Here is a 26,019-nt window from a genome sequence, read left to right as displayed (position 1 = left end):
CATTTTTTCGTTATGAAATGCATTGTAATAGTACAGTAATACTACTGTTACTGTTTCATACTATGATATTAAATAGTACAATAGTGTTATGTTCCAACTCTTCAGAATCATTATTTATTACATAGCAGTACATAGCTAGTCATTTGAAAATTGGCACACGGTCATTTAAAAAACAATTACATGAGTTTAATCTTATTTCATTCAGATCATTCTATAGAATATCAAATATTTTTGGTGTTCAACAGAGTGATGTGAGTGAAATGAGAAGATGCAGGTTTATTCTAGTTATCATTTGGCAGTAAATTAGATCTTGAAAGTGAAAAGCTGTTTCAAAACTTTTGATTTAAAAAAAAAGGTCAAGATTGTTTGTTGCCTCCTTTCTCTTTCCACCATAGCTGAAGAAGAGGAGGTAGAATCGTTTCTTCCACCAGAACTTTCAATTCTGAGAGAGCCATTGCAATCATCTGATCAGGCATTTCCTGGATTTCCAGAAGTCTTTCGATTTCCATTTCCCTTTGACCCAGAAGATTACGATGGGGTGGACGCAGCTCACAAGCTGCCACAGAGATCCCAGGATAGTACATTTGAAAAACTGATGAGGAATGGATTATCTGAGCCAGAGGAGATTCAGACCATTGAGAATGTGGCCCTATCTGTTCAATGTGAGAATGAAAGAATGATAGCTGCAATTGAAAAGAACAGCTTGCAGGTTTGTTTAAATCCATTACATGTTTCCTCTGCCGTGATAATTTGTGAAGTGTTTGTCGATTCACATTTACAGTGTTAATTATATTAGATTTCAAAACCTAATGGGCACGTTCTTTGGCTGCCTATACAATTGCGGATCAGACTTTATTCCTTGCTGGCTAAACACCAAGGCTGTGCCTGAGTTTTGTGTTGACACAAAAGAGTTATTTTAATTTGAAGGTAGCACAGCTAAATAGCATTACAACACTTTTCAGCAAAATGGTTAGTGCAGCTGCTATGGTTGAGTATGAAACTTGAAAGAATTACTGCTCCTTCCCATGACACTTCTTTTAATAGACACACACGGACATACAAATTAGGAGCAGGAGTAGACTACTTGGCCCCTCTATCCTGCTCCGCCATTCAACAAGATCATGGCTGATCTGATTGTAACTTCAACTCCACATTCCCACCTACTGCCGATAATCTTTCACCCCCTTGCATATCAAGAATCTATCTAGCTCTGTCTTAAAAATATTCAAAGACCCTGTTTCCACTGCCTTTTGATGAAGAGAGTTTCAAAGACTCATGACCCTCTGAGAGAAAAAAATTCCCCTCATCTCGGTCTTAAATGGGCGACCCTTTCTTTTTAAACAGTGATCCCTAGTTCTAGATTTTCCCAAAAGAGGAAACGTCCTTTCCACATCCACCCTGTGAAGACCCCTCTTTGTTTCATTCAAGTCGCCTCTTAAGCTTCTAAACTCCATCAGGTACAAGCCTAGCCTGTCCAACATTGCCTCATAAGACAACCTGCCTATTCCAGGTATTAGTCTAGTAAACCTTCTCTGAACTGCTTCCAATGCATTTACATCCTTCCTTAAATAAGTAGACCAATACTGTACACAGTACTCCAGATGTGGTCCCACCAATGCCTGGTGTAACTGAAGCATAACCTCTCTACTTTTGTCTTCAATTGCCCTCGCAATAAACAATAACATTCTATTAGCTTTCCTAATTACTTGCTGTACCTGCATACTAACCTTTTGCGATTCATGCAATAGGACACCCAGATCCCTCTGCACCTCAGAGCTCTGCAATATCTCACCACTTAGATAATATGCTTTTTTATTCTTTCTGCAAAAATGGACAACTTCACATTTTCTGGCATTATATTCTATTTGCCAGATCTTTGCCCACTCACTTAACCTACCTATATCCTTTTGTAGCCTCCTAATGTCCTCTTCACAACTTGCTTTCCTATCTATCTTTGTATCATCAGCAAATTTAGCAATCATACCTTTGGTCCCTTCATCCAAGTCATTTATAAATTGTAAAAAGTTGAGGCCCTAGCATTGATCCCTGTGGCACACCACTCATTACATCTTGCTAATGACCCATTTATACCCACTCTCTGTTTCCTGTTAGCTAGCCAACCTTCTATCCATGCCAATATGTTATCCATGAGCTTTTATTTTCTGCAATAACCTTTGCTGTGGCACCTTAACAGTTGCCTTCTGGAAATCTAAATACAGTATATCCACCAGTTCCCCTTTATCCACAGCACATGGAACTCCTTCAAAGAATTCCAATAAATTGGTTAAACATGATTTCCCTCTCACAAAACCATGTTGACTCTGCCTGATTACCTTGAATTTGTCTAAGTGCCCTGCTATAAGGTTCTTAATAATAGTTTCTAACATTTTCCTTATGATCGATATTAAGCTAACTGGCTTGTAGTTTCCTGCTTTCTGTGCCCCTCCCTTTTTGAATAAAGGAGTTACATTTGCTATCTTCCAAACTAATGGAACCAACCCTGAATCTAGGGAATTTTGGAAAATTAAAACAAAGGCATCTCACTAGCACCTTCTTTTAAGAACCTAGGATGAAGTTCACTGGGACCCAGGGACTTGTCAGCCTGTAGCTCCGACAGTTTGCTCAGTGCCACTTCCCTGGTGATTGTAATTTTCTTGAGTTCCTCTTTCCCTTCCATTTCCTGACTAACAGCTATTTCTGGGATGTTACTTGTATCCTCTATAGTGAAGACCGACGCAAAATGCCTGTGAATTCATCTGCCGTTTCCTTATTTTCCATTATTAATTCCCCAGACCCACTTTCTATAGGACCAACACTCACTTTGTTAACTTATTTTTAAAATATCTATAGAAACTCTTCCTATCTGTTTTTATATTTCTAGCTAGCTTTCTCCCGTACTCTAATTTCCCCTCCTTATTAATCTTTGCTTTTTTTTAATATCTGGACTGTATCTTTGTTGATAAGAAAATGATTTTGATTTTCAACTTCTGTGTCTCAAAGAAATGAGTTAGTTTTGGGAAAAATTATTTAATTTTTTTTATTTAAAAAAATGAAATGCACTGGAACACATTCGCTACACCATTTGCAACTTGGTCTTATCTATGGCCAGAAGAGTTATGTTGTGTTCCAGAATTCACTGCCTGCAACACCAACAGTGTAAGTTTTCTCCTGTGCAATCCCATCAACCACACCACAGCACTAGACTTAAATTACCAATACTATAAAATCACAAATGTGTTAGTTGTCAGGTGCAAAGGACCATTATTCTAGCACCAATGCAAAGGGACTATATTCATAATATGGACATGTTTATTCAGGGGAGGAGTGTTATTACATCCTCAGGACACAGCAAGGATATTGTGTATTTTTAATATGTTTTGTGACCTTTTCTTTAGACTGATGCAACTGCAGTAACACAAGTTTCTTTACTGGATCCAAAGTGCAAAGCAAAGGAAAACTCTACACATTACATTTTGGAGTCTTCACTCACAAGCTGTGAAACTACTAAATACTCTGCTACAGATGGTTCCACCATTTATTTGAACTCAGTAAGCAAAACAATAGATAACGTTCATTTTTAAATTTGTTTCAGATGATTGAATTAATTTCTTATCTTGTTCTTCCAATTGTCCACCAATGGGTATTAGCTCCCACTAAAGATAAAAATGTCCAATATTTGCACTTGGGGAAAGATTATTACTTTTTAAAAAAGTTTACTTCACTTTTGCATTTTCGCCAATACACAATTGCTGTTTTTTAAATGATATGCTATGTAGAAGTTATTAGTTAGAAGAATTGTAAACAAATAATTCCTTAAAATACAATAACACAACCTAAGTAAAACTTAAGTAGTTAGATTTTATCCACCAAAAAGCAGTTTCAGAATTCTTTACCCCCCTCTGCACCGGATAATTTCCCCCCTACCTAATACTTTTTATAAAAAGGAACAATTAATTCTTGTTAGAATTAGGATTCAGGACTGTCAATTCTATAATCACAGCAGGAACCTGATGACAAATTTAAACGGTAGCTTAGATGAACCAATACTTTTCTCTTGACCAAAGCTTACTTTACTACATAGTAAAGCTATTTTTTTCTTTCATGTTGTTCCTGCTCAGCCTAGAAAGAGGATACCAGGCATACGGTTAAAGAATCAGAGACAAATGGTTGCAGAGAAGTTGAAAGAAAGTATTCGAGGTCTATAGGGAGAGAAGTAGAGAGAAAAGTAAAATATAATCAAAGGAGAGAGTGGAAAGCAATAATTTTTACAGCACCTGCATGTAAAGTTGCATCTCAGTATTTTTCATAAAACAATGGACACAGAATGGGAGGCAAAAAGAGGATGAAGAAAAATGGGGAGAGAAACAAAAGATGCTGTCATAAAGTAAGAATTTAAGGAGTTAGCAAGGCAAAAAGATTGATGGCACAAGTTACAGATGGCAGGGGCATAATAAAGGAATGACCACTGATGGAAAGTTGAGGAGAGTGTGAAATAAGTAGTAGCAATGCATTGGAAGAACAGAGTGTGTACAAATTTAAACTGATGCAGATTATAGGAAAAGAAAGACATTTTCTTTTACTTATTGATTATGAATGATCAATATTTTGGGAGATCAACAATACAAAACAATTTTTCTAAACCATTGAAATTTTCCTTGATAGATTGTGATTGAGTTAGAGTACCCTGTTGAAGGAAGTGGATGGCATGGTGATAATGAAGAATCCGGAGACAATGGCTTCCCCGGAGATGGTGATGATCCAGTTGGAAACAGACCGAAAACTGTTCTGGTATGCAGTTTAATGTATATAGTATTTTTTATTTACATTCTGAAGCACTTTGTACAAGCAGTACAGGTTAAAGGTCATAGAAATGTGCATATTTGCAAGGACAACAGCCTTCTCAAATTCACATTCCTACAAAGAAGAATTGATAATACTATTAACCCTACGCCTGCTGGCCACAGAATTTGTTCTAACTTTAGGCAGACCCTATTTATTGAGCAGAGTGAGGGCTAATGTTACAGTTTTAGTTTTTGGCTGTCATTACCAGCATAAATAATGTTGATGAAGAATCAAAATAATAAAATCTAATAGGTTAGTTTCTTCCCTGTTCCCATCGATACCATGTTAATGTTAAAAAGGCAGTTTCCATACTTGAGATCTGCAACGATAAGTTGTATAATTATTTGCAAGCTATCACTTGAGAGTAATTTATTACAAACACAACCTTATCATGGCTTTTCTGAAATGAGCTCCTCGTTCAATTTTCTATCCATTTACCTTTCATACAGGGCAGGATTTTCGGGTCGTTGGGCGGGTGCGACGGGCGGGCCAGGGAGCTGCCGGAAAACAGACCACTGCCCTCGATCGGCCCCCGGCCGCGATTTCACGCTGGCTGGCCAATTAACGGGGGCGGGAGGAGTGCGAGGGCAAAAGCCTGCGTATGCGCAAGGGGAGCGCACACTGAAAGCTCCCTGAAGGCAGAGAGCTGAAGGATAATAAAATCAAAAATAAAGATTCTGAAAATGTAAAAAACATGCCATCACATAGGACTCACTCATATCAACAGGGACATAGTAAAAATGCTGTCAAAACATTTTATTTTTTTTTAATAAATGTTGGAAAACTCATCCTGCCCATGGATGATGTTTCCTAAAAAATCCAAAGGCCGCTTGGCCGATTCACCTGCCCGCAAACCGTAAGGTTGGATGGGCAGCGAAAAGGAGCTTTTAATTAATTGATTAATGGCCTTACCAGGCCTCTAGACTGTCGGCGGGCATGCTGCCGAGTCTTGCGCACACCCACTGACTGAAATATCGCGCAAGTGCGCGATGACATCGGGGCGCTCGCCCGGCATCATTGCGTGCTATTTTACGCCCAGTCGGGTCGGGCACGTGCCCACCCATGGGAGTAAAATCCTGCCCACTAGGTTGCAGTTCCATAGGTACCTCACCCAAGTGGATTTTCTTAATTTGTGCACAGTGAGTGTAAGCAGGATTTGCACCCCAATATGGGAGTGAGAATGATGGCAGGCAGCCTGCAGTAGGTGGGTACCTACCTTAAGGTAATTTAAAGGCCAATTAAGGTCAGTTATCAGAAGCTAACTGCCTGGAGACAGCCTCCCTGCAGGAGATGGGGAGGCAGAGGAGGCGGTTGCAGCCAGGGACAAGTACTTCAGGATGCCTTTAATGTCAGGATCTCGACCCAAAATGCAAAATGCTGCCTGTTATATCTACGACTGATCCTATCCTTGCAATGACACGCACACACGGACTTTCAACAGGTTTTCCTGAATAGTGATGAGAAGTGTTTAATTTTCTCAGACTAGGGACATTAAAGAAGTTGTAGCAGTTATGATTTTGTAGAATTTTCAAAGCTGATTATTCGATTAATTGAACATTTTAATCATATTTCATATGTTGCTAAATTACCCCAAGGAGTTTGTGGTATACTAGAATTTGTAGAAACAGTTTAATTGTTGATGGCAACTTGTGTGGATATTTCAGGAATAATTTCCTTTTTGTTTCAGTTTAACTGTACATACTTCACACCTAGCAAGGAGTCTGAAATGCCGTCCCATTCTGTTTTCCCTTCTCTGACACAAATCAACAATGCAACTTTGAACATGGAGCTGTACAACACAGATCTGTTCCGTACTCCCTCACAAGGAATGCACACTGTTTCAGAGAATCGCCCATTATTTGTTGAGGTAATCATCTTGGCATGCTTGCGTAAATGGAGCTAAAGAATTGTGTAGGCTGTGGTTTTAGCTAAACTATTGCAGTTCTTCTTTTGGCACTGGTGCATGGATTTGAGTGAACAGATGGTTAATTTGTGGTTTAAATTTCTTTGGTTTGCCAGAGAAAATTGTAGGAACAATAAGTCCAAAATTATATTGGGGGTTTGACCAAAGGGATTTTTCTAAGCATGACGCTGACCATAATTTCATTCCAGTGTGCAATGGTAGTTGTGAAACTAGCGATTTTCCCCACAAATGTTGCACCAGCCTGTTAGTACAATACTCAGTTTGTTTATTTACATTCTGCTCATTCGTAGCATTGCTGATTGGTGTGAAATAGTGTTACAATTAACACCCAAATTTACCAAGTTCATGTTCAACAAAATTAATGCAATGGCTGATCATTCAGTTGCTTAATGATCTATTGATAATGGTGAATTTAAAAGGGTACCATTTCCCCACAAACTGCTGAAGGGTAAATTTAATTATTATTAGTGTAATGTGCCTATTTCTATTGTTCCAATGTGTATTTATAGATAGAATGATCATACACTGCTTCTAGGAGTTGAGAATGAGAGCCAAGAGAACACCTTTAATACTTTCTTCCAATGGTCTAACCTACATTTACAACAAATGGCAATTTCCATAAGGAAACCAGTATCACCAGTGAACTAAAACTTGCAGCCGAAAACATGGCATACAAGGAGTACAGTTACCAGCTTACCATGATATTTTACACAGGAGACCATGTGCACTGCCCACCGCATTCCCCTGTCCATTTTGGAGAAGGGTAAATACCACATTGTTGAACTATTGCACTCAGATTATAAAAATATTAAACTTATCTACAATTCAATGATGGTGAATACTGGTACAATACTTTGTTTGTATTTAAACAGTTTAAAAAAAAGGTTAGGATCTTAAATAAGAACAAAAACACTGGAAATACCCAGCAGGTTAGGTAGCTTTTTTTTATTCTTCCACAGGATGTGGGCATCACTGGCGCCAGCATTCATTGCCCATCCCTAATTGCCCTTGAGAAAGTGGTGGTGAGCTGCCTTCTTGAACCGCTGCAGTCCATGTGGTGAAGGTACACCCACAGTGCTATTAGGGAAAGAGTTAGGATTTTGACCCAACAACAGTCAGAATGGTATGTAGCTGGGTGGGGAACTTGGAGGTAGTGGTGTTCCCTTGTGTCTGCCCCCTTTGTCCTTTTAGATGGTTGAGGTCACAGTTTCGGAAAGTGCTGTTGAAGGAGCCTTGGTGAGTTGCTGCAGTGCATCTTGAAGATTGTGCATACAGCTGCCACTGTGCGTCGGTGGTGGGGGGATTGAATGTTGAAGGTGATGAATGGAGTGTCAGTTAAGTGGGCTGCTTTGTCATGGTTGGTGTCAAGCTTCTTGGGTGTTGTTGGAGCTACACTCATCCAAGCAAGTGGAGAGTATTCCCTCACACTCCTGACTTGTGCTTTGTAGATGGTGGTAAGGCTTTGGGGAGTCTGGAGGTGAGTTACTCATACAAACATGTGAAATAGGAGCAGAAGTAGGCCATTCGGCCCTTTGAGCCTGCTCCGCTATTCAATAAAATCATGGCTGATCCATTTGTGTTTCTAGTTCTAAACTCCCATCTACCCCTGACAACCTTTGATTTCCTTGCCGAACATCTGCCTTAAAAATATTCATTGACCCCGCTTCCACTGCCTTCTGAGGCAGAGAGTTCCAAAGTCGCATAACCATCTGAGAGAAAATTAGGCGACCCCTAATTTTAAAACAGTGCCCTCTGGCTCTGGACTCACCCACAAGAGGAAACATTCTCTCCACAACCACCTTGTCAAGACCATTAAGGATCTTATACAGTTCAATCAAGTCACCCCTCGCTTTTCTAAACTCCAGTAGAAATAAGCCCAGCCTGTCCAACCTATCCTCATAAGGCAACGCGCTCATTCCAGGTATCAATCTAGTAAATCTCCTCTGCACCACCTCCAATGCATTTACATCCTTCTTCAAACAAGGAGACCAAAACTGCACACAATATTCAAGATGTGGGCCAGAATTTTCAGCCCCTGTTGGCGTCGAGAGGTGAGTTATTCATACGATCGGTGTTACGCTGTCATGAAACTAGTTTGTGATTGTCCACTCCGCCCATCAATGGTGGGCCGCATCTCCTGCCGCTGGATGTCGGCAACGTCATTTCAGTACATTTGCATCTAACTATAGACCCTGCTCACCAGAATCATCGTCCCCACCCCCCGCGCTGGATCATGTGGGCGAATTGGCTTGATTGCACACCGATTCAACAAATTTCCTAGGGGATCTTTTACACTGAGATCATTTATTAAATCTGCCTCATTACACGTTACCAGATCCAAAATAGCCTGATCTCTGGATGGATCCACAACATATTGTTCTAGGAAACATTCCCGAATACACTCTATGAATTCTTGCTCGTGGCTATCTCTGCCAATTTGATTTCCCAATCTATATGAAGATTAAAGCCACCCATGGTTGATGTACTGCCTTTTTTACATGCCCTCATTATCTCCTGATTTATCCTCTGTCCTACAGTATAGCTACTGTTAGGGGGCCTATAGACTACTCCCACCAGTGTCTTCTTCCCCATATTATTTCTTACCCCCACCCATATGGATTCTACATCTTCCAATCCAAGATCATTTCTTGCTATTGGACTTATTCCATCTCATACTAACAAAGCTACTCCACCACCCTTTCCTTCCTGCCTGTCCTTTCAAAAAGTCAAGTACCCTTGAATATTTAGTTCCCAGCTTTAATCTTACACCGCTGGCACGGATGAGCTCATTCATCCGTTTTCTGCACTGGATGGCCGACCTCTTGTGTGCAGAATTGGCATTGACTGCCTCTGCCACCACCTCCCAAACCAGAGTGGTGAAACTAATGGGCCTCCTGTGGCCAGAGAGGGGGTAGAGGACATCGGAGCGGGCCTCCATAGTGTCCAGAAGGCATCCCAGGGATGCATCACTGAATCGGGGGACTGTGCTTTTCTTGGCTTTTGGGGTCATGCCTTCACCAGTGCCCTCCTGGGCTGCGAGCATTGAGAACTGTGCATGTAATTTCCGTTTATATATGGTGCCCTGCGTGAGGTAGCTGCGAAGTAATGGCATGGCAGGCAAATCAGTAGCCGCCCAGCAGTGAGACAGCATGTTTCCTGTGGCTGCATAATTAATGAGGCAGGAATGGGACGAAATGGCATGAAAACCCGCCACTCCGGCCTGCAGGTAAAACGTCTATTTTCCCGCCTGCTGCGCACATAGTGCAAATCTAGAATGATTGCACCCATGGTCTGTATAACTGAAGCATAACACCCTTACTTTTATGTTCAATTCCTCTCGTAATAAAGGATAGCATTCCATTAGCCTTCTCAATTATTTGCTGTACTAACTTGTTAGACCCCCCTGCACCTCAGAATCCTGCAGTCGTTCTCCATTTAAGTACTACTCTGCTTTTTTATTCTTCCAGCCAAAGGGAACAAATTCACATTTTCCCACATTGTACTCTATCTGACAGACTTTTGCCCACTCACTCATATTATCTACATTCGTCTGCAAACTCCTTATGTCTTCTTCACAACATACTTTCCTACCTATCTTTGTGACATCTGCACACTTAGCTATCATGCCTTCGCTCCCCTCATATAAGTCATTGATGTAAATTGTAAGAAGTTGAGGCCCCAGCACAGACCCCTGCGGGACTCTACTCGTCACAACCTGCCAGTCAGAAAAAGACCCATTTATGCATACACTCTGTTTTCTGCCAGCCAGCCAATTCGCTGTCCAGGCTAATATGTTACCCCCTACACCATGAGCTTTTATTTTCCGCAATAACCCTTCGTTGTGGGATCTTATCAAATGCCTTCTGGAAATCCAAGTACATTACATCTACAGGGCTCTCCTTTATCCACAGCACATATTGCTCTTTCAAAGAACTCGCTGCAGAATTCCCAGCCTCTGACTTGTTCATATAGCCATAGTATTTATATGGCTGGTCCAGTTCAGTTCCTGGTCAGTGGTAATTCCCAGGATGTTGATAGTGGGGGATTCAGCGATGGTAATGCCATTGAATGTCATGGGGAGATGGTTGGATTCTCTCTTGTTAGAGATTCATTGCCTGGCACTTGTGTGGCGCGAACGTAACTTGCCACTTATCAGCCCAAGCCTGAATGTTGCCCAGGTCTTGCTGAATATGGACATGCAATGCTTCAGTATCTGAGGAATCGTGAATGGTGCTGAACATAGTGCAGTTATCAGCGAACATCCCCACTTCTGACCTTATGATGGAGGGAAGGTCATTGATGAAGCAACTGAAGATGGTTGGGCCTAGGACACTACCCTGAAGTACTCCTGCAATGATGTCCTGGGACTGAGATGATTGACCTCCAGCAACCATAACTATCTTCCTTTGTGCTAGGTTTGACCCCAACCAGTGGAGAGTTTTCCCCCGATTCCCATTGACCTCAGTTTTGCTAGAGCTCCTTGATGCAATTGGTCGAATGCTGCCTTGATGTCAAGGGTAGTCACTCTCTCCTCACCTCTTGGGTCCAACTCTTTTGTCCATGTTTGGACCAATGCTTTAATGAGGTCAGGAGCTGAGTGGTCCTAGCGGAACTCAAACTGAGCGTCAATGAGCAGGTTATATGTGAGCAAATGCCACTCGATAGCACTTATGATGACCCATTCCAATCCTTTGTTGATGATTGAGAGTAAACTGATGGGGCAGTGATTGACCTGGTTGGATTTGTCCTGCTTTTTGTGTACAGGACACACACCTGGGCTATTTTTCACATTGCCAAGTAGGTGCCAATGTTGTAGCTGTACGGGAACAGCTTGGCTAGGGGCATGCCTAGTTCTGGAGCTCAAGTCTTCAGTACAATTGCTGGAATGTCGTCAGGGCCCATAACCTTTACCACATCCAGTGCCTTTCGCCGTTTCTTGATATCACGTGGAGTGAATCGAATTGTTTGAAGACTGGCATCTATGATGCCGGAGACCATCCACTCAGCACTTCTGGCTGAATATGGTTGCAAATGCTTCAGTATTCTCTTTTACACTAATGTGCTGGGCTCCCTCATCATTGAGGATGGGGATGTTTGTGGAGCCTCCTCCTCTAGTTAGCCATTTAATTATCCACCACCATTCATGACTGAATGTGGTAGGACTGTAGGTTTGGTCTGTTATTTGTGGGGTTGCTTAGCTCTGTTGCATGCTGCTTCCGCTGTTTGGCATGCAAATAGCCCTATGCTGTAGCTTCACCAGGTTAACACCTTTTGTTTAGGTGCCTGGTGCTGCTCCTGGCATGCCCCCTGCACTCTTCATTGAGCCAGGGTTGATACCAGGGTCAACAGGGCTGGGTATGCATTTGTTATTTCTGGTGCTTCGATCAATGTTGGGTTGTCCAACCGGTTTCTTAGGCCATTTCTGAGGGCGTTTAAGGGTTAACCACTCTTGCTGTGGGTGTGGCGTCACATGAGGCCAGACCAGGTAAGCACAGCAGATTCCCTTCCCTAAAAGGCTAGTGAACCAGGTGGGTTTTAACAACAATCATTTCATGGCCTCCATTATTCAGACTAGCTTTTAATTCCAGATTTATTAATCGAATTTAAATTCCACAGGCTGCCATGGTGGTATTTGAGCACCTGTCCCCAGATCATTAGCCTGGGCCTCTGCTTTACTAGCCCAGTGACATTATCACTATGACACCACCTCCCCCAGGTTGATGGCCTTTGATCCAAAACCCGGTTCTGATGAAAGGTCATTGATTGAAACGTTAACTCTCTCTCTCTCTCTACACAGATGCTCTCTGACCTGCTGAGTATTTCCAGCATTTTTCGTTTTTATTTCAGATTTCCAGCAACTGCGGTATTTTGTATTTGCATTAAGTTTAAGATCTGTGTAACCGATTATTCTCACACTGCCCCATTCACTATATCCACAGGGAAATAGGCAAGCAAAAGAATAGACTGGTGACACAGGAAAAATTAGTACCTCAATATGAGTCCACTAGACTTACAAAGTTTTTTGTCAGTAGGCAATGAGAATATTAGTTATTACTGCCCAAGTATGGTATGAACAGCAACCTCTTGGTTGTCTATTGAGTCATTTGATCTGGACATGTGATCACAACTAAAACCATTCTAAATGTTTGACATGACATGTTGACATGTTCACATACATGTAGATTCATTCATCAGCAGCATATTAAGGACATGATGATCTAACCAAACAAATTAGTATCAGGCAGAAACACCAAAATAAAGGCTAGCTGCACCTTCACAAAACCAGCTGCCATCTCTAGATGCTTTTTGTTATGATTCCAGCTGCTGTTAATACTGGACAAGTCAGATCCCAGAGTGAAACCTGGCTTGATAAATTCTAACTTTTTAGAAACTGTGGAGTTAAGTTACTGAACAAATTCACACGAGTCTGCAGATGAACTTTTAATACAAAGAATATAATATTTATTAATCAAGAAAAATTAACTTTATTACACCAGACAAAAAGATTGGAAAGACCTCAATATAAACACAAGACAATTCAAATTCACCTATTCCTTTACCCCAGCAATATTTTTATGGACACATAAACCAGTGAAAAGTTACCACTACCTTGACACAAAGGCTTCTTGCCTGGGACTGGCATGGTTGCAAACGGTTTTCTTCTGGTGAACTCCTGAGCATTCACTTGATGCTTCTCACCCAACTTGTATCTCTCCCCGAGACATCCAAAAACCGCACTCTAAACCCACTGTTTCTTCAACTACAGAGGAAACAAAATGAGTTCCCTAAACTCAAACTTTAATGAGTCCTAGAACTGATTATTCAGTTAACTATTGTCCCAACAGCCTTGTCGTTTTTCTTATCAGAGAGCTTAAAATTCCTGTCCTCTCTCTCTGACATACACTGAACTCTCCTTTTTCCCCTGCCTTTTCTCTGTCTTTGTCACTTGATCACTGTCGCTAGGCAACAGTAAAGTTTTTCTACTTTGTGTTTTTTTTCCAGAATCAATAAACATTTAACCCATCTCTTCAACTTCGGGGGTTATAAAAGCCCAAAAGACCTGACCTTTTAGTCAGGAGTCTAGCCAGACTCCCAGGCACCAAGGCTCACAGATAACCTAAATGAAACTGAAACCATTTTGCCTTTCTTAACACACAAATGTATATATATTCAACTTAAAAATTATACATTGTTCATAACACTTTGAACATTATTACTCTTTTCTGACCGACAACAGAATGATGTCAGCCACATTATTCCATCAATTTCAAAGTAGTATTAAGAAAGTATAACATTGTCATTTTCTGAGTTAGGCATGATTGAGATCTGGTTCCATTCCATGCACATTGGCCTTTGCATAAGGCATTATACTTTTGATCTGCTTCTTGTCATGAAACCCATTGATCCATGGACAATGTAACATTCAAAGGTATAAGATGTTCCAATTCTGGTTACATTGGTTCCTGCCTAGTAACAAGGGTGGGACCCTCTGGGAGTGTTTTGATAGGTTCCCAGATCAGTTCAAGGGTCAGTGAACAACTCTTCAGGGAGACAGTTTGAGGCAGTTTGCTAGCCTAGAAGTGTCAACATATACAGGGACAGGAATAAATAAGTTAAAAGAAGGGAGCAAAGAAATAGGCTCCAAATTAAAGAAAAGGCTGACTCTATACTGTAGGCCATTGGGGCAAAGGTACAAAGGTACCCCTTTGGAGCAGTGGTGTTATGCTTGGCACAGCCATAGGTCTGAAAGTGTGCTTGTGAGCTAGGGTTGAGTCACTCGGGAATCCAGGGAGAAGGAATCTCGGAAGGCATGATTGAAACCCTGCAAGGTGGGTCATTGTTAAAGCCGTGAGACTGGGAGAGATGTTTGAAGAGAATTCCAAGGCAGGATTTTCAAAGGTGGAGATTGGAAACCCTCATGAGAAAGACGAAAGGCAGAATTTTCCATGCTCGCTGGCATCGGGCATCATGGCAAGCGTGAGCGGACAATAAGGCGGGAAGGTCAGAAATCGGTTTTGCGGCATTGTGAAACCAGTTTGCAATCGTCCGCTCTGTCCATAATTGGTGGGCCTCGTTTTCTGCCGCCGCACATCGGGAACTTCAATGTAGCACATCTGCATATCATTATAAGTCCAGCTCACCATTCCCCCATGTCAAAGTTACCACCCACATCGGTGGGGAAACACGCTAGTGCAGAACACGTCTTGACACGTGTGACATACAGAAGTCGGGACTTACCGGCAGGGCCTCACTCACATCACGGACATACAAGGAGCAGAAGACGTTGGAGCCCTACAGCAATGGGACCCTGGAGGAATGTGCATCGCACGCTGGATGGATTCTCTTGGACATGGCTGTGCCGCAAAGCAGCTCACATAAGATGGAAGGTCACCTTGAGGGTCTGCTTTGCGACATCAGCGTCTTGGCCATGGTCTGCAACAGATGAGTGTCGAGGGGTGGAGGGTAAGGTGTAGGTTTGACTGGGAGAGGAAGGTGTACCAGGGGACTGGGAGAGGAAGGCCTACCAGGGGACTGGGAGAAGAAGGCCTAGGCCTGACTGGGAGAGGAAGGTGTGATGGTGGTGGGGTTGGGGGGGCTTGTGTAGTTGGGAGGGGGGAATGATGGTGCCAAGGGGATGAGGTTGGGAGGGGAAACGATGGTGTCAGGGGTGTGATGTTGGGAGGGGGAGGGAGTACGGGAGGAGGGTGTAACGGGGGAGAATACGGCAACATGGGAAGGTAGGTGTAAGGGGAGAGGAATGTGTAAGGGAAGGAGTTCAGAGGGGGGCAGGACTTCGGGTGGTGGAAAGAGTTCGGAGGGTGGAGGAAGGAGTAAGGGTGGAGGAAGGAGAAAGGGTAGAGGAAGGAGTAAGGAGGGGGAAGGAGTCCAGGGGGGAGGAAGAGAAAGGGTGGAGGAAGGAGTAAGCAGGGGAGAAGGGGTCAGGAGGGGGAAAGGAGTCCGGGAGCGGAAGTAGTTCTGAGGCGGGAGAGTCCAGCGGTGGAAAGAGTAAGGGGGCGGAAGTAGTTCTGAGGCGGGAGAGTCCAGCGGTGGAAAGAGTAAGGGGGGAGGAAGCAGTCCGGAAGCAGGAAAGAGTAAGGAGGAAGGAAGGAGTCCGGCTGGAGGAAAGAGTAAGGGTTGGAATGTCCAGGCGAACGTGCAAAGGAGGGGTCTGTGGAGTTGATGATTGCCTGCTGAGAGAAAACTGAGAATGGCCGTGGTAGGAGGTAATAGTGAAAATGAGAGAGGGCAGAGTGAGCTGCTAGGCTGGGAGGGTGAGGGTGCGACGGTATCGGTAGAAGCGATGGCGATTGTGGTTGGTGGGGACTTGGATGCAGACACGGATCCTAGGGGTGAGGAGGAGGAGGTCAATGTGGATAGGGGTGGGACTTTCAGGAAGGTAGGGGATGTGCACGTTCACCTTGGTATCTCCGAAAGAAAAGGGTTCTGGCTGGTAGGTGGCAGCGAGGAGGTGGAAGGTGATGCCAGAGGGCTCAACCATGATGTGGGAAAAGAACATGGGTGACTGGGGACAGGGGAGCTAAAGACAAATGTTACATGCACCATGCTTTTAAAACCGAAAGTGAAAGGAGACTCGTTTTAGGCGGGAAGAGGTGCTGCTTGGGAGTGTGATCAGATGGTGGGCAGAGATGCGGGTTAGCTCAGATGGATAACCGAAGCAGGCAGCATTGAAAATGTTCAGAGCGTTGAGATGAGTGTGATGGAGGAAGGATCCGCATATGTGACAGAGTGCTTGCACGAGGCTCCGAAAGGCCCTGCCACACACACACTTCTCCCTCCAGAGTCACTTGTAGGCTGGCTGCATGCAGCTAACCTGCAAGTCAGGGAGGGGGAGGATGCAGTGGGAGGACTCACGAAGCCTGTCAATGAAGCTGAAAGACACCATTACACATTATTCAGTGAAAGAGAATACATTTTCATATTATAAAGTGACAAATGTGTTCATCCGTGCAACCAATTGTGATCAGAATTTCTTAAATTTTTTAGTCCTAACACTTCTAGGTGCTGCCCTGACATCTGCAGCAGGGGTGGAGACAGCCTGTGCAATGGTTGGCCCTGTTGCCTCTGATGACTTTGGCATGGGTCCTTTGGAGAGCTAAGGCCTTGGGGGTTCCAACTTGCTTTGGCTGTTCTCCTGTGTGCCAGCTGCTCCCTCTGTGGTGACAGAGGACGAGGTTGATGGGGGTCACAGGCAAAGGGGACTCTGAGGGAGAGGACAGCCTCTGGCATTCCTGAGTGGATGACCCAGGGGTGTCCAGCAGCCGTCCCCTTTTCCGCCGCAGTGCCCCTTTTCCCTCTCACGTTGCCAGTGCAGCAAGTCACCCATGGCTACCGTGATGGAGTGCAGGCCTGTGCGCATCTCTGCTGGACCAGGGTCTCCATGGCGTCCACCGTCCTTCCCATGGAGATCTCCATTTGCATACGTGCGGGCACTACTTCATCAGAGAGCAGGCAAACGCACTCCTGAGACTTGCATGCCACTCTATTGAGGGCTTTCAACAGCTCTGCATGATGTTCCCCGCCTTCTGCTGACTCTCAATGATGAGTTGGAAGGCCCAATCCAGAGGCTCATCATCTGACTTGGACCTCACAGATGCCTCTTCCCCAGCAGTCCTCCAAGTGATGGGGGAGCTTGGCTGAACCTACCTCTTTCTGCTGCGGACATGTGTCCGTTCGATACCCACCAGATTGTGAACCCAAGCCTGCTCTAGATCTAGGTCCCACCAAAGTGTGTGCCTCTGTGCTGTTGAAGGTTTTTGGTAAGTGCTGTGACAGATCTTCCAGGCTGCTTATTTCCAGCTCTTCAATGGAGGAGGTGTTCTCTTAACTGGAGGTGAGTACCTGGATGGAGCTGAGGGACTGGCTGGCTGAAGATGTTGGTCACTTGGCAGAACTCCCTGGGAACCAAAGTAGAGATAATTAGTGCATGGCAGCAGAGACACTAACAGGAGAGAGAGCACTCACATTTGTGTTGAGAGAGGTATGATGTGGTGCAGGATCCTCACATGGGTGTTCGCTACCGATCCCACCGTTGCCACAAGCATGGCCCATGCCCTCACCAGTTAGTGCAATGTCACGCTCCTCAAGGCGAGTGAGGGGCCTGATGTGAGCCCCTCCACCCCTGGTCTGGGACCTCCCCTGCTGTTGTCAGCCCACTTCTCCTGCATGAAAACAGATGGAGAGAGTGTGAGCAGGACACATGGCACTGCATGGAATGTTTGTCCAGCGAGTGGAGCCATGAATGGAATGAGGACACAAGCTTGAGAGGATATAAGCCTGATGGAGATATGAGGGTGTGTGTGAGAGTTAGTAGTGTTGTCTCTTGAGGTGTAAGATCCCTGTGGGTGCATGATGGGTTTGTGAGTGTGTGAGTTGAGAGTGATGAGACGATGATATATCCTGGCAGAACGGATGAAACCATTCATCCTCTTTTGGCACTGGGTGGCTGTCCTCTTTTTACAGGGCATTGGCACTGACCACCGCTGCTTTCCATGCTGGATTTGTCACCTTGCTTCCTGGCCTTCTCCCAGAGCAGGGATAGAGGGCATCACGACGAGCCTCCATGGCTTCTAAAAGGCATTCCAGGGACGCGTCACTGAATTAGGAGGCTGCAGTCTTCTTTCCTTTCGAGGCCATGTCTTCTGTGTAACAGTCCTGGGCCGGAAGCCCTGAGAGGTGTGCCCGTGGCTGCGCTTTAAGTGTGGCGCCCGGCGTGAGGAAGAGGCAAGGTGACTGCCTGGCAGGCAAATCGGAGGCCATCTCACAGCACAATGGCCAGTTTCCAGGGAATGCATGATTAATGAGACGGGATTGAGACATTACGCCGTGAAAAGCTGGCATTGCGGCCAGTGGGTAAAAGGTTCTTTTTCCCACCCGTGGCCACACTTAGTACACATCTGGGACGATTCTGCCCAAAGTTTCAGTGGGATTATCTCCTGGGAGATTCCCTGAGAAACCTATGGACTCTGTCTTGGTTGCATCTGTCATTTACTCTGTAGTGTGGTGTGTTCAACCACAGTTTGTTAAATCACAAGTACCTCAGACTTACCCTGAATGTTAGAGTGTAAGATACATATTGTAAATTGTTTTATCTTTCTGAACTCGTATAGTAAAATTTGTTTTTGTTTGTTCAAAACCCGTGGAATCTTGTGGCTTTATTCCAAAAGCAGGTGCCTTGAATCTCAACCTTTATTTACTTCAAACAAAACGCTATTGGTCCCTAACAGGATCTCCCCCCATGCCCCAGGGTCTGGCCAAGGATCGTAACAATCTCCAGCTGATGGTGTGCAAATGGCCCTAAGGCCAATCTGAAATTGTGCCCTGTTATTCACTACTACAGAGGTGCTCCATGAACTCTCCCCAACAGTAACATTACGGGAGCAGACAAGCAGTGAGGGATATTCACCCGAAGGGTCTCCATGATGACAGTAAAATTAATGTTTCTGCTAGAGAGTGAATTAGGATAAGGGTGCGTCTTTTTCAACAAAGAATGGGAAAAGACAAGGTCTCTAGAATTTTTTTCCTCTTTCAGGCTGACTTGCCAATTTGAAGAAGTTGTGACTTCAAAGTATTCTAATAAGAAATTATTATTTTTTCTTCCATCACACGGATTTAGGTATCTGTTACCAAATCTGACCCAGAACTTAGCTTTGTTATCCAGACCTGCTACATTTCTCCATCATCGGACCCTGTTGCCTATTCAGACTACAGCATTATTGAAAACATTTGTCCGAAGGAGGATTCTGTGAAATTCTACAGTTCTCAGAAGCTCGATTTCCTGGTGCCTCATGCAGAGATGGAAAAAAAGAGGTTCAGCTTTGTGTTTAAGCCAGTCTACAACATATCCTTAGTCTTCCTGCATTGTGAAATTACATTATGCAGCAAAAAGGATACTGAAAGCCAAGGATTTCCTAATCTTCCTAAGGTTTGCCATATTTCTAAATATAAAATTATTTCAGCTATTGAGATTGAAAGATGATATGTTCAAGCAAGATGCAAAATGAAGGCTATTTACACAAGTTAGATGTTTCTTCAGAGTGTCAGAATAATTAAATTTACTTATCTGTGTCCAGTAACGCCTAAGTTAGAAGGTTTTCGGGCATTTATCCAGTTGAAGATAACACACGCTTTATCCTAAGAGGCTAGTGGGCAAAATTAAAACACATGGGATTAGGGGTGATATACTGGCATGGATTGAGAATTGGTTGACAGACCGGAAACAGAGAGTGGGAATAAATGAGCCTTTTTATGGGTGGCAGGCAGTGACTAGTGGTGTACTGCAGGGATCGGTACTTGGGCCCCAGCTATTCACGATATATATAAATGATTTGGATGAGGGAACCAAATGCAATATTTCTAAGTTTGCTGACGACACAAAACTGGGCAGGATTGTGAGGAGGATGCAAGGAGGCTTCAAGGCGATTTAGAAATGTGTGTGTAGGCAAACACATGGCAATGCAGTATAACATGGAAAAATGTGAAGTTATATACGTCAGTGTGAAAAACAGAAAGGCAGAGTATTATTTAAATGGTGATATATTGGGAAATGTGGATGTATAAAACGATCTGTGTGTCCTTTTATACCAGTGAATGAAAGTAAACAGGCAGATGCAGGAAGCAATTAGGAAGGCAAATGGTACGTTGGCCTTCATTACAAGAGGATTTGAGTTCAGAAGTAGGGATGTCTTACTCCAGTTATACTGGGCCTTGGTGAGACCACACCTGGAGTATTACGTGCAGTGTTGGTCTCCCTACCTAAGAAAGGATATACTTGCCATAAAGGGAGTGCAGCGAAGGTTCACAAGGCTGATACCGGGGATGGCAGGACCGTCGTATGAGGAGAGATTGGTTTGACTGGGTCTGTATTCACTAGAGTTTAGAAGAATGAGAGGGGATCTGATTGAAACGTATAAAATTCTAACAGGGCTAGACAGACTGGATACAGGGAAGACGTTTCCCCTGGTTGGGGAGTCTACGACCAGGGGCCACAGTCTCAGGATACGGGGCAGGCCATTTAGGACTGAGATGAGGAAAAATTTCTCCACTCAGAAGGTGGTCAACCTGTGGAATTCTCGATCACAGAAGGCTGTGGAGGACGGGTCACTGAGTATATTCAAGAAAGAAATTGATAATTTTTTGGATATTAGGGGCATCAAGGGGTATGGAGAGAAAGCGGGAATATGGCGTTGAGATAGAGGATCAGCCATGATCATGTTGAATGGCAGAGCAGGCTTGAAGGGCCGAATGGCCTCCTGCTACTCATAGTTTCTATGTTTCTAAACAAATTACTGTAGGTTTGCTGATTGGCTGGCAAGCATGAGGGGAACAATAGCTCCCTGGTGTATTTGCTGTGTCAGTGTCTCGACCAGTCAGAGCCAACTTGCCAACCAATCAGCACCCCTTTTCTCATGCAGTATAAATTGATGTTTCCTTTGAAATTTGGCATTCTTGAGTCTGACCTGAGGAAGCAAGACAAAAAGTTTCGACAGCATGTCTCTCTTTTTCAGCAATACTCAAGTCCTGTACTATCAAGAAACTTTACTGGGTTTGATTTAGATTATGTTGTGATTTATTAAATTTCTATTTTACAATATAAATATTGACCAAAAATATTAACTAAACACATGTAAATTGTGCAATTAACCAATCTGTACAGAATTTCACAGACTAATAGCTTATTACTTTTGTAGAAAGAGAATAAATGTAAGTTCATGCCCTTAAAATATTTCAGGTAGATCGTTTTGCCAGAATTGACATCAAAAAGCCATTCATTGTCATCACATATATCAATTCATAAACATCAGTGATAAAACATTTAACTCATATTGCTGATAACACATTTGCATTGCAACTGTTGCGTTTGTACATACTTGATCTCACTTGGTGCATTTATTTCATGCTGCAGTGCATTCCTCCTGATGAAGCTTGTATAAATGTGAATTTGCAAATAATAATGGCTATGATGAGAAACAGACAATCCTTTACCAAGCCATTGGCTGTTATTCGTGGAAGAATGAATCTACCTAACACACAAGGTAAGCCAGCAACAAAAATCTGAAAGTAGTGTACATTAGTGTCCATTGGTTCATATAATCAGTAATGTACATTGAATTATGTAAACAGTAATTGCATTTTTCCAGTTCTGGCCCCTTATGCATCCCCCGCTCCCTTTGCCCCACCATTAGCAGCTATAGCTTCCACTGCCTCAACCTTAAGCTCGGCAATTCCCTCCCTAAATCTTTCCACCTCTCCATGTCTCTCTCCCCCTTTAAGACAGTCCATAAAACCTTCCTCTGACCAAGCTTTTAATCATCTATCATAAAAGGTCCTTTGGTTCTTTCAATTTTTGTAAGATTATGCTCCTGTAAAGCACCTAAGAATATTTTACAATATTAAAGGGGTTATATAAATACAGATTGTCATCAATGTTTTCTGTTTCATGTCTAGTGTGTTAAGGACACGAGACTCAAATGTACAGAAATTAAATTGCTCAGTAAAAGACTTTTATTATCCTTGCCATATACTGGAATTATGGCCAGATATGTTTTTTTTAGATCTGCTATTATTTGTGCATTTAGACGGATAATTGAATTGACTAATAGGAAAGTTATTTTTGCTGTTCATTGTGGCTTTGCACTATTAAGGCATAAGAACCATGATTTAGGTAATTACTTTCACCAAACTAAGCATACAATAATGGTCCCTCTGGTAAAATGAGATGTAATATGTTTCAACAATTTGTATTTGTTTTAAGTAGAAGCTATTCTTCAATTATCCGAATTTTATTTGAATAAGTATAAGTAGTCTTCATTGGACTGTAGTTTCTGACAAGAACAACAAATTGCATTTGTAGCACTCAGCATGCAAAACATCCCAAGGAAAATAACAAGGAACGTGCAGGTTAGAGCTGGTAAGCGAAGTGACTGGGGGGAAGGGGGCTTCAGAAAGTTTTAAAAGGTCAGAGAATTCAGGAGGGAGTTCCAGAAAATAGGACTGAGGTGACTGAAAAATATGTGACTATGATGAGGGGATGCAGAGGCCAGAGTCAGAAGATCATAAGGTGTGGAATGCAATGTAAGGCTTGAGGAAGCTGTACAAGAAAGCAGGAGTAAAGGTCATGGTATGATTTGAAGATGAAGATGTGAGTTTTAAGTTAGCTGTATCTGGAGCAGGGTGGTACTGTTGGCCAGCAAGGACATTGGTGTGTGGGTTTTACTTTGGAACAAGTTGGAGGGTGAATGATAGAAGGCCAGCAAGGAAAGCAATGGCCTAATTGAGTTTGGAGGTGGTAAAAGCTTGCATAAGGGTTTCATTAGAGATGGGGTTAATGTAAGATGGAAGTGAAAATAAGTGGTCTTGGTGACAGAATATAAAGTTTGAAGTTTAGCTCCGGATCGACAATGAGCGCGTGATTGGCATCCCATCCAAAAAAAATCTGGAGTGGAGCCCAAAGGCAGACTGATGTCTAAACATGCCATCTTTCTGGCAACTCCTGCAACCAAGCTGGTGTCAAAAGTAGTGCTTTGCATTCCTTTAGACTCAGCCAGGGAGGTTGAGAGGGGTTCCCTGATGTTTGGGCAATCCAGGGCCTCCATAAATGTTGTCTAAGCTTGCGACCTGGAGAGGACAGTCCAGTTTTGCTGAAGAGCATTAGCGCAAGACGAGAGACAGCAGTTCAGAAATGCAAAGCTCAGCTGGCCGAGTATGGGCCCAGAGAAAACAGATGCCAGCAAATTGTGCACTTTCTCAGCCCAGTGTCTTACAGCAAAATCAGCAGAGACTGCAATACCAGAGTGGGGCTCCTGAGCTACACCAGGCAATAATTAACACAGTTAACCACCATGCTGCCAACCATCATCTCATGAGACGGAAGGCTACCACCACATAAAGCATCTTATAATAACGACCAACACTCTTTTCCACTCGAAAGGGAGCTAATTCCAATGTGGTAAATTTGCCTTTGTACAAATTAAACGGTAATTGGTTTGTTATTTTAGCTTAATACCAAGATACAAGTAGAAGGATTGTATAGGATTTTTACAAGAAAATTATTGACCTGCGGTGTTGCCGCTCATCAAAAATTCAAACATTTTGGATTTACATTTGGACGTCATTAGTTTGTGGTAGCAATGCATGCATTGTTCAAAAAGACCAATGAAGTGAAGATTAATGGTTATAACCACATGGACATGTGAATGTTATCGTTTAAATCTGCCCCATAAAAAAAAATTGGATCTCAAAGAGCAATTGTTTTCAATAAAACCCGCGAAAACATTTTTTTTTTTAAATGTGTATGACCTGGGTCTTTACCTTGGTAGCAAAGCCATAAATTGTCTGCAATTAGAAGCTCAATAACATTTTTAAAATGAGCCATGACAGTATCGGTAGGAGTGACCACCACACGGTCCTTGTGGACACGAAGTCCCATCTTCACATTGAGGATACCCTCCACTGTGTTGTGTGGCACTACCACTGTGCTAAATGGGATAGATTTCGAACAGATCTAGCAACTCAAGACTGGGCAACCATGAGGTGCTGTGGGCCATCAGCAGCAGCAGAATTGTACACAACCACAACCTGTAACCTAATGGCCTGGCATGTCCCCCACACTACCATTACCAAGCCAAGAATTCAACCCTGGTTCAATGAAGAGTGCAGGAGGGCATGCCAGGAGCAGCACTAGGCATACTTAAAAATGAGTTGTCAACCTCATGAAGCTACAACACAGGACACTTGTGTGCCAAAGCAAGTGATAGAGATAAGCTATTCTACAACCAATGGATCAGGCCTAAGCTCTGCGGTCCTGCCACATCCATTCATGAATGGTGATGGACAATTAAACAACTCACTGAAGGAGGAGGCTCCACAAATATCCCCATCCTCAATGATGGGGGAGCCCAGCACATCAGTGCAACAGATAAGGCTGAAGCATTTGCAACAATCTTCAGCCAGAAGTGCCGAGTGGATGATCCATATCGGCCTACTCCGGAGTTCCCCAGCATCACAGATACCAGTCTTCACTCCACGTGATATCAAGAAATGGCTGAAGGCACTGATTACTGCAAAGGCTATGGGCCCTGACAATATTCCGGAAATAGTACCGAAGACTTGTGCTCCGGAACTTGCCATGCCCCTAGCCAAGTTGTTCCAGTACAGCTACAAAAGTGGCATCTACCTGGCAATGTGGAAAACTGTCCTATACACAAGAAGCAGGATAAACCCAACCCATCCAATTACTGCCCCATCTATCTACTCTCAATCATCAGAAAAGTGATGGAAGGGATCATCAACAGTGTTATTAAATGGTACTTGCTTAGCAATAACTGCCCACTAATGCTCAGTTTAGGTTCTGCCAGGGCCACTCAGCCCCTGACCTCATTACAGCCTTGGTTCAAACATGGATAAAAGAGCTGAACTCTAGAAGTGAGGTGAGAGTGACTGCCCTTGACATCAAGACAGCATTTGACCGAGTGTGGCATCAAGGAGCCCTAGCAAAACTGGTGCCAATAGGAATCGAGGGGAAACTCTGCTAGTTGGAGTCATACCTAGCACAAAGGAAGATGTTTGTGGTTGTTGGAGGTCAATCATTTCAGCTCCATAACATCACTGCAGGAGTTCCTCAGGGTAGTGTCCTAGGCCCAACCATCTTTAGCTGCTTCATCAATGACCTTCCTCCCATCTTAAGGTCAAAAGTGGGGATGCTCGCTGATGATTGCACAATGTTCAGCACTATTCATGACACCTCACATACTGAAGCAGTCCATGTCCAAATGCAGCAAGACCTGCACAATATCCAGGCTTGGGCTGACAAGTGGCAAGTAACATTCGCATCACACAAATGCCAGGCAATGACCAGCTCCAACAAGAGGGAATCTAAACATCACCCCTTGACATTCAATGGCATTACCATCGCTGAATCCCCCACTATCGACATCCTGGGGTTACCATTGACCAGAAACTAAACTGGACTACCATATAAATGCTGTGGCTGCAAGAGCAGGTCAGAGGCTGGGAATCCTGTGTTGAGTAACTCACCGTCTGACTCCCCAAAGCTTGTCCACCATCTGCTACAAGGCACAAGTCAGGAGTGTGATGGAATATCCTTCTCACTTGCCTGGCTGAGTGCAGCTGCAACAACACTCAAGAAGCTTGACACAATCCAGGACAAAGCAGCCCGCTTGATTGGCACCCCACCCACAAACATTCACTCCCTACACCACCAATGCACAGTAGCA

At 43.5% G+C, this 26,019-nt stretch overlaps 1 protein-coding gene across 3 annotated transcripts in view; it reads left to right on the top strand.

Annotated features, from left to right (window-relative positions):
• tgfbr3 (transforming growth factor, beta receptor III) overlaps nucleotides 1-26,019 on the top strand; it is a 229,428-nt gene that overhangs the window by 185,534 nt on the left and 17,875 nt on the right. For all 3 annotated transcript variants that reach the window (XM_078560778.1, XM_078560776.1, XM_078560777.1), the window contains exons 9-14: nucleotides 396-709; nucleotides 3,396-3,548; nucleotides 4,663-4,788; nucleotides 6,530-6,709; nucleotides 19,401-19,709; nucleotides 21,690-21,819. In XM_078560778.1, coding sequence (XP_078416904.1) covers nucleotides 396-709; nucleotides 3,396-3,548; nucleotides 4,663-4,788; nucleotides 6,530-6,709; nucleotides 19,401-19,709; nucleotides 21,690-21,819 — 1,212 coding nt within the window. The remainder of the gene's footprint in view (nucleotides 1-395; nucleotides 710-3,395; nucleotides 3,549-4,662; nucleotides 4,789-6,529; nucleotides 6,710-19,400; nucleotides 19,710-21,689; nucleotides 21,820-26,019) is intronic.

This window comes from Cetorhinus maximus, chromosome 17 (genome assembly GCF_964194155.1).
Source record: "Cetorhinus maximus chromosome 17, sCetMax3.hap1.1, whole genome shotgun sequence".
In the NCBI taxonomy this organism is placed as follows: Eukaryota; Metazoa; Chordata; class Chondrichthyes; order Lamniformes; family Cetorhinidae; genus Cetorhinus; species Cetorhinus maximus.
Note: the sequence above shows the minus strand (reverse complement) of the source record. Positions and strands in the feature narration are given on the sequence as shown.